We start from the raw sequence: 14,656 nt of genomic DNA on the forward strand, positions 1-14,656 counted from the left end.
AACAGAAACAAAAACTATTGCCCCATGCTGCAACATGAATGAAACTGATAATGAGCAAAAGATGCAGCCTGGATAAATAACAACTCTGATTTCATTTTTAGTGAGCTCAACAGCGAGCTAAACTAATGATGGAGGTAGAAGTCAGAACAGCGGCATGACTGGAAAGAGGTGCCAGGGAGCTTTCCAGGGGACTATACGTGCTCTGTTCTTGATCTCAGTGGTGTTTAAATGGAAACACGCAGACAACCTTACCAAGTCATACATTCAAGACTTGTGCATTTTACTAGACATATGCTATAAATTCATCAAATAATTGAAAGACAAAAGCTGGTTGTGAAACCCTGAATATGAAAAAGAGTTTTAAATACCTTACAACTTTTCTCCAACACCTATTGGCTGAGTGTGCCTGATGTGCTGGGCTCCTGTTGATACTGGGGATGTAGTAGCAAAAGGGACAAAAATTCTGGTCCCTGTGGGGTTTATATTCTATATTTGATAAGAAAACTATAATATGAATGGAAACAAATTAAATAATAACATCTATTTTTAATTATGAAATATATTTTTAAAATACTTGGTGTAATTCATGAAAAACAAGTGTCCAGTGAACAATTTATCACAAGCTACATTAGCTATAGCTTATATCAAACACTAACACAAGTTCAAAATTAAAACAAAATAAGAGGTTACAATTCCCATCCTATCCAGAAAGGCCCAGGAGCTAAGATTTAAGTAAGTACTCATTTGTTTATTTAATCATTGAGTTATTTATTAGATGTCAGATTAGAGGATATAATAATAATACATATATCATACCATTATGCTGATTATATTTCAGAAGCTAAATTCAGAGTATAGCATAATTAAATTTTGGGTAAAACATAAGTAACCTAGTAAAATATAGATATCGTTCATGTTTAAGTAAAAGGGAGCATGACAAAAAAAATATTGAAAATGCTAAGAGCATTTCTTCCCCATGAAATTCACCTATTCATCCTGAAGAAGGAGAGGTACTCCTCATTTTACAGATCAATCTATATTAAACATTTATTGACTGCTACTTCTATTGTGGGGCAGAGAGCTTTATTTTTTTATGATTCACCTAAGACATATAGAATAGTGGCTGACAGAGAACAGCCGTTCAGGGAATGGTTGTCTTTGAAATCCTCACATGCTAGAATGTTTGCTTTTTTGATATAGTAAATATTCATGATAAGTGTTGTGGAGGAAACTGTATATTTTCTTCCTTATTTCATGAATGGGGCAATCAAAGTGCCGGCAAGAGAAAGAAAATTCCTAGAAGATCCACAAAGAAAAATAAACGGCTCCTTTGTTAATAGAATGGACTCACCAGATGCCATTTGGTAACCTGCCTCTGTGACAGAGGGGTTTAATCACGTTCAGCTGAAAAAAACGGGGCGGGGGGAGGGTTGTATTTCTTCTTTTCACCTTTTAAGAGATAATAAAGGTTGCAGTAAAGGGATTGAGCAACACAAGTGGTCATTAGAATGACACATTTCATCCTAAAACCATGCAGATGCTGAAATGCACAGCATCTTAAGCCTTTAAAACCACTCCAGGAAACCTCCTATGTGTTTTTATTGGTTTCCTGGGAAGGTTATTGCCAGAAAGCTGTAATTAAATGTCGGTGTTTGGTATCACGGCAGGTGCTCTCTTGCCTAATAGTGTTTGGGGCTCCCTGGATGGATAACTGGCCCACCAAGCGAGTAGAAATAAGCAAATGCAGGTGTGTTGTTTTTTAGATCTCTCCAGGAAAATTTGAAAGTGCCACCTGGATCAACCTAGCTGCTTGTCAGGAAGAACTGAGAAAAAGACCCCTTTCTGCGTGATATAGCTTCTCTTGCCTGACACTGGCAGTAACCATCTCACCTTGTTTTGTTCCTTTCAGTGCCAAGTGCCCCACCTCAGAACGTCTCACTGGAAGTGGTGAATTCGAGGGTGAGTTGTTGAAATGTTCACTGTTTTGTTACCTGTGGACACGTGACCTTTGCTCACTCACCCACGTGCAGGGTGAATGGTGTGCCCACGTAAAGAAATGTCCAGAAGGGTGTCATTGTTCCTGCATCTTCTTAGACCAGACGAATTCATTATAAGGAGAATGTGTTTACTTTTACACTTAATGTTATAGGTGTTATAACAATAAAAGGCTATTCCACCAGGAAGAAAAAGTTCTATTTACTGATATTCCCAAGTATAGGACATCATATGCAAGCTGGAACACTTGAATATAGGAATGAATAAGACAATTGAAAGAGAGGGATAAAGCAAGGCTTTGTTTGCTGAAAGATTAGTTAGAATTGAATGCTTCATCGCCATCTCAATGCTTCCCTTATGTCTATCGACAGTGATGGCATTCGTGAGGTCCATAAAGGTTGTATTTATGAAGCAACATCACCCAGTGGCCAATGTTTCCTGACCTGGGAAGTGGATATAAGGATTTAAATTAGGCTAGTTATATCTGAAAAAAAGAACCTATTGCCAAACTTTAGTTTTCTAGAAACATCTTATTTCAAGTGTGTCTCAGGGTTGGAAATCAGTCCAAACCCTATAGAAGAGAGAAGCAAACAAGGATCGGTCAGGCTTGACTCTTGTGACCTGCTGCGTGCTCTCTGGTTGTGTTCACTGCCCCTGGCCTTAGAGCGGGATTGACCTCACTGGTCTCTAAGCTCTGGACACAGCAGGGGAATTCTGTGGGTCTTGGAGACACTCATACTCGGGTGTTTAATCCTGGCTTTCCCTTGTAGTATCTGTATATGATCTTAGAAAACTTTCCAAACTCATCAAATGTCAGTTTCTCTATTCATGTAGTATGGGTAGCAATGCCTTCCTTGTTGGTTTATCATGAGGAAATAGTAGCATAACATATACAATAGGCCAACTTAATGTCAATAGTGATTACTTCAATCATTGTACAAATCTTTGCCATATTTTGCAAAAATCGCTGATGCAGCCATATTTTGGTGACTTTGACCAGATTTTCCTCTCTTGTATGAATTTATTTTTTGGAGCTCATGAAATGTCTCTAAAATTGTTAGCCTCTTATATTTTTAGGCAGTGTATTGGATAAGAAGTAGTGAGATAAATTTAAAATTAGAAGGGATGAAAATAAATAAATTTAGGGAGAGAAAATAAGCTAAAGGAAAATAACCAGGAAAAAAAATCACCCTAACAAAGACATTGTTTGCAGCAACAATAAATGTTTTACAGATGCACCACTCAGATTAAGAGATTGCCAAAGTAAAGTCAAAAAGATTTCTACAATTATTATAGGTTGTTTTTGAATGAAATTTGGAAAGCATATTGTAATTCCTCTTTTTTGAATGACTCCTTTTTATTAGCCTTTTAATCCACCTCATATCTTTCTTCCAGGACACAACATAGAAATTGATATAAAGCTATTTCATATGTGTGCTTGTATCCCTTAAAAATCTATTCAACTATGGGTGAATATCTTGTTATGAAATGTGAATGAGGATTATTAAGTGACCCTGGATGATGACTGTATTTAAATATGGATTTATTACTTTCCTGAACAGGGAATTCCTAGATTGTAAAACTGACTTTTTCCTATCTATCATCTACCTACCTACCTACCTACCTACCTACACACACACACACACACACACACACACACACACACACACACACACATCACAGCTCACAGCTCATAATATGTGTTGGAAACACTCCTGCTTCCATCTGCTTGTAATTACCTGGGAACATTGCACTGCTAGGATATGTAACTTGCTTGGAGCTTTGCAGAGTGAATACAGTTGGCCAGATGCTGGAATGCCTCTTCCTTTCCTCTCGCGCCCTCTGTGATCTTATTTCCTAGCTTTTGAGGAATTATAAATTATTTTCTTGGATTGTTGCCTAGAGAAAAGAAACTGGATGATCTAAACACTCTTTTATCATTCCCAATATCTTGATGCAGAAAAAGATAAAAACAGCATTCTATTTTGATAGTCATCTTTTGTTTGAAATAATAGTTCTCAAATGTACTAATATATACTCTTGACTAATACCATTTCAAGGAACATGATTTATTTAAAAAGAAACATTGTTGAATGAGTATTGTATTCTTTTAAACTAATAGAATTATGACTTTTAGGTTATTCTTTTCACTTAGGATTTTTATGTAATATAGAAGGAACAGAGCTATTTTAAAATCTGCGGTTATATTTATATGGTAAATATATCAAATTTGCAGTTATATGCCCTAGCCAGTTTGGCTCAGTGTATAGAGAAGTGGTTTTCAACCTTCTGGCCCTTTAAATACAGTTCCTCATGTTGTGGTGACCCCCAACCATAAAATTATTTTCGTTGCTACTTCATAACTGTAATGTTGCTACTGTTATGAATTGTAATGTAAATATATGATATGCAGGATGGTCTTAGGCGACCCCTGTGAAAGGTTCATTCGACCGCCAAAGGGGTCGCGACCCACAGGTTGAGAACCGCTGGTATAGAGCATCATCCTGTGGACTGAAGGGTCCCAGGTTTGATTCCAATCAAGGACACATGCCCAGGTTGCGAACTCAATCCCCAGTAGGGGACATGCAGGAGGCAGCCGATCAATGATTCTCATCATTGATGTTTCTCTCTCTCCCTCTCCCTTCCTCTCTAAAATCAATAAAAGTATATTTTTAAAAATTGCAGTTATAAAACATAATTGACCATTTTATAGATAAGCAATGAGGAAATTTGGTGGTGCTGATATTTTTGCACACAGATGGCTAGAACTGAAAAGTCACATTTATAGTTACTTGCTAGTGTTATGGCCACCTATAAGCCAGTTGAACCAAGAAATTATGATCCAGGGTATGTGAACAGAGAGTACCTTATGCATTTAGGAAAAATAACCAAAGGAAATTTTGGTGCTCTTGTTCTTGAAAAGGGAGTGTAGTGGGTACCTTATAAAGCTGTAACCACAGGAAAAACCAGATCCCTTTCTTCAGGGTAAATGTGAACACAAACTTGGTTTTGAAGGAAGGACTTGAACTATAGATACTAGTTTTGATAATATAAGATGGTTATTTTTTGCACTAAAATTTTGCTTACAACATCAAATATTTTTATAAGAAAAAAATAATGTTTTACAGTATAGACTTTAAAATGTGATTGTTTTATTAAGAAAAATTTTTATGGCCTGGCTGGCATAGCTCAGTGGTTGAATGTCAGCCTATGAACTAGGAGGTCACAGTTCGAATCCCTGTCAGGTCATATGCCCAGGTTGTGGGCTCGATCCCCAGTGTGGGGCATGCAGGAAGCAGCCTATCAATGATTCTCTCTCACACTGTTATATATAATGGTAGGTAACATATATACATATACACTATATCTATCTATATCTGTATCTGCATATGTCTAATGCTAAAGCCATGAATAGGCTTTGCCTCTATGGAGCTCACAGTTTAGTAGGAAAACGTGAGAAAATTTATGTTTTATCTATTCATACTTAACCTATTCCAACCCTTCAAAGTTGACATTATATCCTCATTGATAAAATGAGAGAGTTGAAGAGGTCACCTCTGAAATCTCTCTTGGCTCCAAACACCAGTAGCTGTATTTCCACCTTTTAGCTTCTCAATCATTTGATCTTTACAGAGTTAGAGAAAATGGAACAAGCATATTAGCTAAAATATACCGATCTTCACTGACACGCTCAGATATTTATCAACTGAACACTATAGGGTGATTGTAAGGAATGAAAATATTAAACCCAAATTTAAACAACAACAACAAGAACACACACACACACACACACACACACACACACACACACCCCACTGGGCATGGATTATCACACAGGTGTAGATTTTTTAAGTGCAGAATACTGGATTCCTCTCCTTATGTCACACACACCTCTCTAGTGTTGAAACCCTTATCCTTGAGCATCAGAAGCATCTGTGTGGAAGTCATCGTGTTGCATTTCTGGAAGCTCTTTTACGACAATTAGATGGAGTGTGTGCCGCCTTCCCTGCAGCAGTAGATTTTGTGGCTGGTTTCTTCCTGCGTCTCAACGCATCTCACTCCCCTGTGTCAGCAGGACTTGGTGTGCTTAAATAACTTAAAAATTAGTTTAGTGACCATACAATTCCCTTTACCCAGGCACTACCCAAAGGGAGAACTAAAACAGCTATTCCAACTCCAGACACCAAACTGGTCATCTTGGCCCCAGATGTTTTAGCATATACTAGTATATACATTTTTAACATTTCAGAGGGAACCTAAATGTTGTATCCCGGGGTAACTAACCTCGGAGGGCATGCTTCTGAAGATGGGGTGTGACAGGGTGGATTTAGCGCTGAGGCCTCTCTCTCCTGTCCTTGGGCAAGTGATACTTCCCTTTTCAACAGAAGTGATAGCCAGGTGAACAGCTGAGTGGGTCATTTGCATTTGACTCCATCTGGGATACCACTTGTTAGGTACTGAGAGCAAAAGTGTGAAAATGAAGAGAAGGAGAAAAGGGAGGAAGGGCAAACAAGGAGGCAATGTGAGTTAAGATGTTAATTTGCAGGCCCTCTGTGGCTTCCTGTATGAAATTGGGGTTGCCTTCTCTTGGCTGTGCAGAGGGCACAGAATTCACATTGCTCCCTGCTGCATATAACCCCCCTGAAAACATTTCTGCACACAGGTGTTCTGGAACCTTCCTGTAAATGACCATCTTCCTGTTTTATCTTATTCAGAGGCATGGGCCTCAGATAGCTCTGGGGGAAAAACCATAATTTGATTTCATTCTGAATCATCCTAAATCCTTTATAAAACACACTTTGGGACTGAGGTTTTTGGAACCAGAGCTCAGAGTCCTCCCGTCACAAATATAGTGAGTTTCTGAAATGGATTTAGTGCAGATAAAGAAGACACCTGGGAGACCCGAGATGATTGGTTCCATTTAACAATAACTTAGAAACTGGCATTTGCTTACTGATGGTCAATTCAAATACGATAATGTTTATGCTCACAAACACTTGTATTTGTCCTCAATCAAAATACACAGAGATTTCTGTTTGAACACGGTGTCTGGAGCAGTTATCCATCAATTCAGTTCAAGGAGATGTAGATCTCTGATGTTTATTTTATTGACCCCTTCATTGATCCATTATGTGACTGTTCCTTGAGCATAGCTAATATCCAGGAAATTATGACTGAAACAGTTTTTGGGAGGGTGCAAAAATAGGAACATAATTATAAGGAAGGCAATGTTTTCTGATGGTTCTTACAGTGGAGTCTTCTGGTTTTGTCTAGAATTCTAGGATAAACTGAATATACATTTTTATATTATATTAAAATCCAGATTACATGTAATAATTCATGAGACTCCCTCAAAAATAAACCTGTATTTAGTCTGTAATTAGGATAGAGCCATCTTAATATATATGCCTTTCTACTTACATTTATAAAAATTGATAACTATTTTATTGTGGTAAAATAAGATAACATGTATGTAAAAGTTACCATTTTGACCACTTTTAAATGTATAGTCCAGTGACATGAGTATATTCACATTGTTTTGTGGCAATCACCACTACCCATCTCCAGAACTTTGTATCTTCTCAAACTAAAATTTCCTGTCCTTCACTGTTGAGCCCATCCCCTCCCGTTCTCCTGGTCCTGGCAGCCACACCATTCTTTCTGCATTCTGACTGACTTTATAAAAGAGCGAGGAAACAAACTCATGGGCAAAAATTTTAATGCCTGTTCATTTGATCTTACTAGAGAAATTAAACACTTTTAACATTTTAGATCTTCACTCCCACAGGGAAAAAAAGGATGCAATGAATCACAGTGGTCAAAACATAGGCAGATGCTCTAATTGGCTAGGAAGAAACACCTCACTTTCCATGAGTGATAGTGCTTTCAGAATACTTTTGTTCCAACATCTCCCATTTAGGTTTTTATTTTAAATCTACTAAAGCCAATTGTCATAGTTACTAACAAGCAACCAGAACTGTAAGCATGGGATTGTCCCCGAGTAGCTCTGAAAACATGATTTGGGTGATTAGCCTCAGTTTCAGATCCCATCACAATTTAGACTAAACTCCTCACCTAAAGTGATCTTTTGATTTTGTTTTTGAAAGTCGCAATAAGTCAACAGTTCCCAACTTTTTTTTTCCAGTGAAAACACAATGAATGGATAAGGATAAACTATGAATGGGAAGGATCTTAGGATAGCAAGAAAAAGTTGGATAATAAATTTTTAAATAATATAAATGCATCATACCAAATACATTCTATAAATAAATTGGATAAGAGAATACTCTGGAAATTCAAAATATTTATGTCACACTATCATGCATATTCTTAGAGAGGTTCTTCCTAAAGTCTCACGGTACTTTCCCAAGCAATGAAGTCCCCTATTAGAGACACCAAAGTCTGTGAGAAGTACTTGACTTAATTATGCCATACCCACATTATTTCTTTCTACAAAAGACTTTTACCCTAAATACTATCTTTAATATTTTTTTCAAACTTACTTAAATCCATCATATATATTCCAAACAAGAACCAAGTGGTCCATAAATTGAGCAACCTCCCCTCCCCAAATCAGATATTCAAACCTGAATTAATTTAAAACAGATATACAAATAGAGTTAAGTTAAAAAAGAGAGGGGAGAATAAATTAAATGAATGGAAAGCTAGAAGTGAATATAGTTATAGTCTTTGAAGTGTGTAGCGGTAGACGAGGGACCTGAGAGTTACCTCTGCCATATAGTACAGCATCTGCATAAATGAGAGGCCTGATTAACTCTCCATGTCAATATGAACTTTTCCTAATGAAAATACGATTAGAGAAACACTTTCTGGACTGTTCTCATTTTGATATATCAAATACTTAAATACATCATTTTTGCTCTTTTGTGTTTTGAGGTTATTGTATTTTGCCCTTGCAAATTTATTATAGTCACAGCCTATTAGTATGTCTGCATAAAAAATTTTTTACGAAGAGAATGAAATATGTCATAGAATACCTTCTCTTTTGAGTTTGAGACCCATTTTAAATATCGCCCTGTAATTTGTACTTCATCACACACATTTCCAATGGCTCCATTTCTGGTTGGTTCCGAAGGCAAAGCTCACTTTAGCCTTTCCATGAAGTTTAATGAGATTTCCCTCAAGTCATACATTTTTGAAAAGTGGGAAGTTGAATAATAGGCCTAAATTAAATGAACTTAGGTCTAGTTATAATGTCCCTGATTTTAATTTAGTTCATGGGAGTTTCCCTTATAGTTGGGATGCTTTATTAGTTAGAAGACATGAATAGGTTTAGCTCTGCCAATAAGTGAAAGCAGTTACTAACCATGTGATTTGTTTTCAAAGACGTGGAAACATTTGCCTAAAAGCAGAAAATGCAATTCGCTAATGTAGCTTAAAATGTTGCTTACATTTGAAAACAACTGTTAAAAATACAAATACTCCTTCATCTGAAAGATTAAGACATTAGCATGAGTTATTTCATTTAACGTTCTTGACACATATTTAAGGAGCACTTAATAATAATAATGATGATGATAATGGCAATAGCTAACTTTTTCATTAGGTATTTTGTGTCTAGCAAATGTGAGAAGCAATTAAATCAGTATTTCATTTAATGCTTATAACAACCTTATAAGTATTCTTTATTACACTAATTGCTGGGAGACCAATCTTGAGCTGTGCTTATTGCTGAGAAAGCTGCATGATGGCGATCCAATGTCTTTCTTTCCAGAAGCTTACTTACAGTCAAGGACAGAGAGTAGACTGATAAGCAAACAAAGAAATTAACAACTAACACAATAAAATGGTAAATTCTCTGAAGAGGATTAAGTCAAGTGCTAGAGAAGAACCTAGTTGAAATCACATTGTCAGGGAAAGGCCTTTTAAGGAGAGGACACTTGAGCTGAGACAGAAATATGAAAAAGGGCCAGGTTGGGCACACTCAGGGGAATCATTTCAAGTAACGCTAACGAGTAGTGCAAGAGGCTTGAGAAGGAAACTGTACATGATCGTGAACCTGAAGTAAGAGCAATGTGAATGGGTTACCGAATGCTGGGTCAGGATCAGATCATGTGGGGCTTTAGGGAACGTGGCACAAATTGGGATTCATTCTGTGGATGATGAAAAGGGGTTTTTGTGTGTGTGTGTGTGTGTGTGTGTGTGTGTTTTAATATATTTTATTGATTTTTTACAGAGAGGAAGGGAGAGAGATAGAGAGTTAGAAACATCGATGAGAGAGAAACATTGATCAGCTGCCTCCGGCACATCTCCTACTAGGGATGTGCCCGCAACCCAGGTACATGCCCTTAACCGGAATCGAACCTGGGACCTTTCAGTCAGCAGGCCGACGCTCTATCCACTGAGCCAAACTGGTTTTGGGGGATGATGAAAAGGGTTTTTTAAAAAGGATTGGTCCCTCACCTTTTTAAAAGATCAAGTTGCTGTGAGGGAAATTATTGGGAATGGGCAAAGGGCAAACAGGAAGACCAATTAGGAGACAATGGAGTCTTCTGTATAAGATCATTTTAGCTGGATCCAGGAGTCAGAGCAGATGAATAAAAGGGTGGAAACAAGCATGGTATTTGTTGGATGTAGAGCCAATCAGATTGGCTAACGGGTTGGTTATAAAGGGCAGGGAGAAGAATCAACAATACATATTAGATTTATTTTGCTATAAAAAAATAGCTGACTGGATTGAGGATAGTTTAATGAGATGAGGATGAGTGGAGAAAAAAATGGTTTAATGGGAAAAATACATTATTTTTTTATATTTTTAACTTAAGAAAACTACTAGAAATACAATGAGGAATGCCAACAACGTAGACAACTTGGTATGTGAGACTAGAAGTCTGATCACAGGCCATTCTGGGAGATAGAAATTTAGGACTCACTGTCAGATCAGGGACACCCAGAGAGAGAATATAATTAGAAATGAAATGGCTGAATCTCGGACACTGCCCATTTAAGAGATGCAAGAATTGTGGGGAAAACCAAGAGATGTGGTGTCCAGCCTTCACTGGAAAGAAAGGATGTGTCAGTCTGGGTAAGATGAGCAAAGGCAGAGAGAGTGGGTGCGGATGCAGTTATGTCAGGCAATTTGGAGCCGGGATGATGGAAAATATGAAAAGTGGTCATCAGCCCTAGCAAGTCTGGCTCAGTAGACAGGGTGTTAGCCCTTGAACTTAAGGGTCCCAGGTTCAATTCCAGGCAAGGGCATGTACCTCGGTGGCAGGCACAATTCCCCGCCTCAATCAGGGTGCATGCAGGAGGCAAGCAGTCAATGTGTCTCTTTCACATATAATGTTTCTCTCCCCCTCCCTAGCACTCTCTCTAAAAATCAATGGAAAAATATCCTCAGGTAAGTATTAACAACAAAAAATTGGTCATTGTCAGAGAGCAAAGTCTTGGAGGATTTGAAGACAGGGAAAAATGTGAGAAATCGTTATTTCAGATTGTAGAAAAGAGCTCACAATATATGTGAAGTCATGGTTGCCGAGCAGTGTGGTCCGACCATTTGAGATTTGTTATCATGAAGTTAATGTGAAACTAGCCACCATAATTGTGTGTGTTTTTCTCTCTGTGTTTGGTTGCTTGGTTGCTGGGCTAAGTTAGGCAGAAAGTTGGGTTTTATTCTGTTTGGTCTTTGCCATGGACGAAAGGGTGGAGTGAGTTAAGAGGTTTTGCAAGGGAGTAACTAAAAAGAGGACCCATGGAATCTAAACTAAGGAAGAAAAGGAGGGCAGGGGTTGGGTGGTGGATAAGGTCAGCGGATTGTACAAATGACCTCCATTTTACCCAAAAGAACACCGAGGCTTAGAGAGTCTGGGTGATGTACTCCAGTGCCCCTGGGAGGAAGTGGAACCCGCAGGTTGGAACCCAAGCCTGGCCTGTTGGTGGTTTGGCCACATTGCTTCCTATGTTTAGGGCCATAGGAGGGAAGTGACACAAATAAGAATGTGCCCTGGCCAGTGTAGCTCAGTTGGCTGAGTGTCATCCCATGCACATACTGGTCTAGGGTTCTTTTCCTAGTCGGGGCACATGCCCCAGTTGCCAGCTCAGCACCCAGATCTATGTTTCTCTCTGATCAATTTCTCTCTCCTCCCTTCCTCTTCTCTCTAAAAAAAATCAATTTTAAAACATTTTTTAAGAAGAATTCAGAATAATCTTTGCCTTCAGGTGGTTTACGCTCTCAATGGGATTACTTTTCAGGCAGAAATAAGTTCTAGACCAGAAGCTAGGAGATGGACTAACTCACCAAGTGGACGTCAGAACTGTGTGAGGAAAACAGGGAGACATGGGTGTAAGTCCTGAGAAAGGAGGGCTAAGAAGGAGATTTAAAAAAACACACATTTCCCTGACTTTCCAGTTTTTCCTGGTATAAATCTACTTGGGAGATTCTGTCCCTCATAACTATGTATTTCCCCCCAAGAGCCTAACCAGCACATCAGAGGAGGTACAGTTTGTGAAGGGAGCAAAAGCTGACGGCTCAACAAGCTGTATTAATCAACAGTCTGGCATTTCCAAATAGAATTCTGGTTTTTCCTCAATTCCAAGTTCTGAAATGTATTTGTTATGAAATGTTTGAATGGGGAGGGGGCATTGAGATCACAGGGAAGAGCATTTTATCTCAGCCCTCAAGGTTTGTTGGCAATGAAACAAAACATCTCATTATTTCAGCAGTTGTGGTGTGGAACTATTAGGAAATGTAGGTTAGATTCAGAAAAAGGGCAAGTGAGAAAACTGGGCATACATTTTATTAAAAAACATGCTTAATTTAAATGATAAATAAAACTAAACTAAATGGACTTGAATTAGACAAGAAGTATAGAGCAGGTGTTGCCAGATAATAATAGAGCAACTGCCTGAGAGTATTATTTTAAGATATAGCTGCTTTAGAAACCAAACTAAATCTAATACAGTTTATCTCCCCTGAATTCATTTTAGTTTAATCTAATTAAAAGCCCACTAACATGAGGCAATCGGAATACTCTCAATAACGCCAACATTAAAATCTTCTTGTTTTATTTCATATGTTGCTCTTCCACACAGAAAATGATATCCTCCATTATTTTCCCAAAGCTGTTTAATCCATCACTCAGTCCACTGGAAAACTATGTGAAATTGACAGAATCTAAGAGTATCATCTTTATGTTTCTGAAACATAATGTAAAAAGTGCTCTACATTTTGAAAATAAAATCAAAAAGCATGTAATAGTAGGTTAAAAAGTATTGAAGAACAATTTAATATTTTCAGAAAATTGACTTAAGGTCATGTTACATATCTAATCTTAATTGAATTGGGAGAGCTTGTATCTTCTACAGATAATTTAATTTCAAGGCAAATAATAAGAAATTTTGTGGTTCTGTTTGTTTGTTTGCTTTGTAGTAACTCAAGTTCCTCCTACCTAAACATTTCTCATCTTTCAGAAAAATCTACTGGACAGACCATGTTGTATGTTAGCTGAGAGGCAGTAGCTCTTAAGTAGTTGTCTATTTTAGTTTTACCTGGATAAAGTTATAGACTCACACAAAAGGGATTTATATGTGAAGAAATGCCTCAGACCAACTTTAAATAAAATTCATCTTTTTAAAGTCTAAAGCTGACTGTAGCTTTGTATCTTTTATGCACAGATGAATCTAAATGTCCCAAAGAATATATGTCTATGTCCCTGGCTGTAATATCAGCATGTATTTCTCCAGAGATGTTTATATTTTAATATTTCCAAGTTGAGTTTTCCTTTTGTACTTCAAAGAAAGGAAAATACATATTTGTGTTTTATTTAGATATGAATGTACACAATTCTCTTGATGAAATCAAATATAATGGCTCTTAGAGGAAACATGGTCAATTTGAAAAAACATATCCAAATGCTCTCTTAATGTGAATGTTTTATTTGAAAAAAGGCAATGAATAATTTAGAGATTATTTCCATCATAATCTTGGGTTCCTTCTTTCATGAGTTTATTCATTTGTTTGTTTAACTATACATACTCCTTGAGTATATTCCTATGGCAGACACTAGCTAGACACTTCAGCTCCTCCTGTTTAATGAGAAGCCTCCTGGGTTGCTTCTCAGTCAGGAAACCTTCCCACGTCCATCCGTGAGTGACAGCAGTGAATAAGAAATTCTGACAAATGACAACACCTCAGATTGAACAGAGTTTCTGTTCATATAAAACAGTGGTTCTCAACCTTCTGGCCCTTTAAATACAGTTCCTCATGTTGTGACCCAACCATAAAATTATTTTCGTTGCTACTTCATCACTGTAATGTTGCTACTGTTATGAATCATAATGTAAATATCTGATATGCAGGATGGTCTTAGGCGATCACTGTGAAATGGTCATTCGACCGCCAAAGGGGTCGCGACCCACAGGTTGAGAACCTCTGTTATGAACGAAATTAACCTTTCTACCTTTGATAAAGGGAGCTTGCCTATGGATTATAGGTGGTTGGGACATGATTGGATTATACTTGCTTGATACACTCAACGATGTTCTGAGTTGATGAGGCACCAGCTCTAGGAAGCTGAACCTCAGCTACAGGTGGGACTGATCAGCTCATTGTCCTACTGTCCTGGAACAGAAGCTGAGTGCTGCTGAGTCAGCACTCCGGCTTGAATGGTTCAAGTCGGTGGTGGAAGGGCAGGGTAAATAG

General features: G+C 37.8%; 1 protein-coding gene across 1 annotated transcript in view; it reads left to right on the forward strand.

Annotated features, from left to right (window-relative positions):
- Positions 1–14,656, forward strand: part of DCC (DCC netrin 1 receptor) — a 576,336-nt gene that overhangs the window by 359,456 nt on the left and 202,224 nt on the right. The window contains exon 12 of the mRNA XM_059704942.1: positions 1,910–1,959. Within this exon, the coding sequence (XP_059560925.1) occupies positions 1,910–1,959 (50 nt within the window). The remainder of the gene's footprint in view (positions 1–1,909; positions 1,960–14,656) is intronic.

Source organism: Myotis daubentonii, chromosome 8 (assembly GCF_963259705.1).
Source record: "Myotis daubentonii chromosome 8, mMyoDau2.1, whole genome shotgun sequence".
NCBI classification, from domain to species: Eukaryota; Metazoa; Chordata; class Mammalia; order Chiroptera; family Vespertilionidae; genus Myotis; species Myotis daubentonii.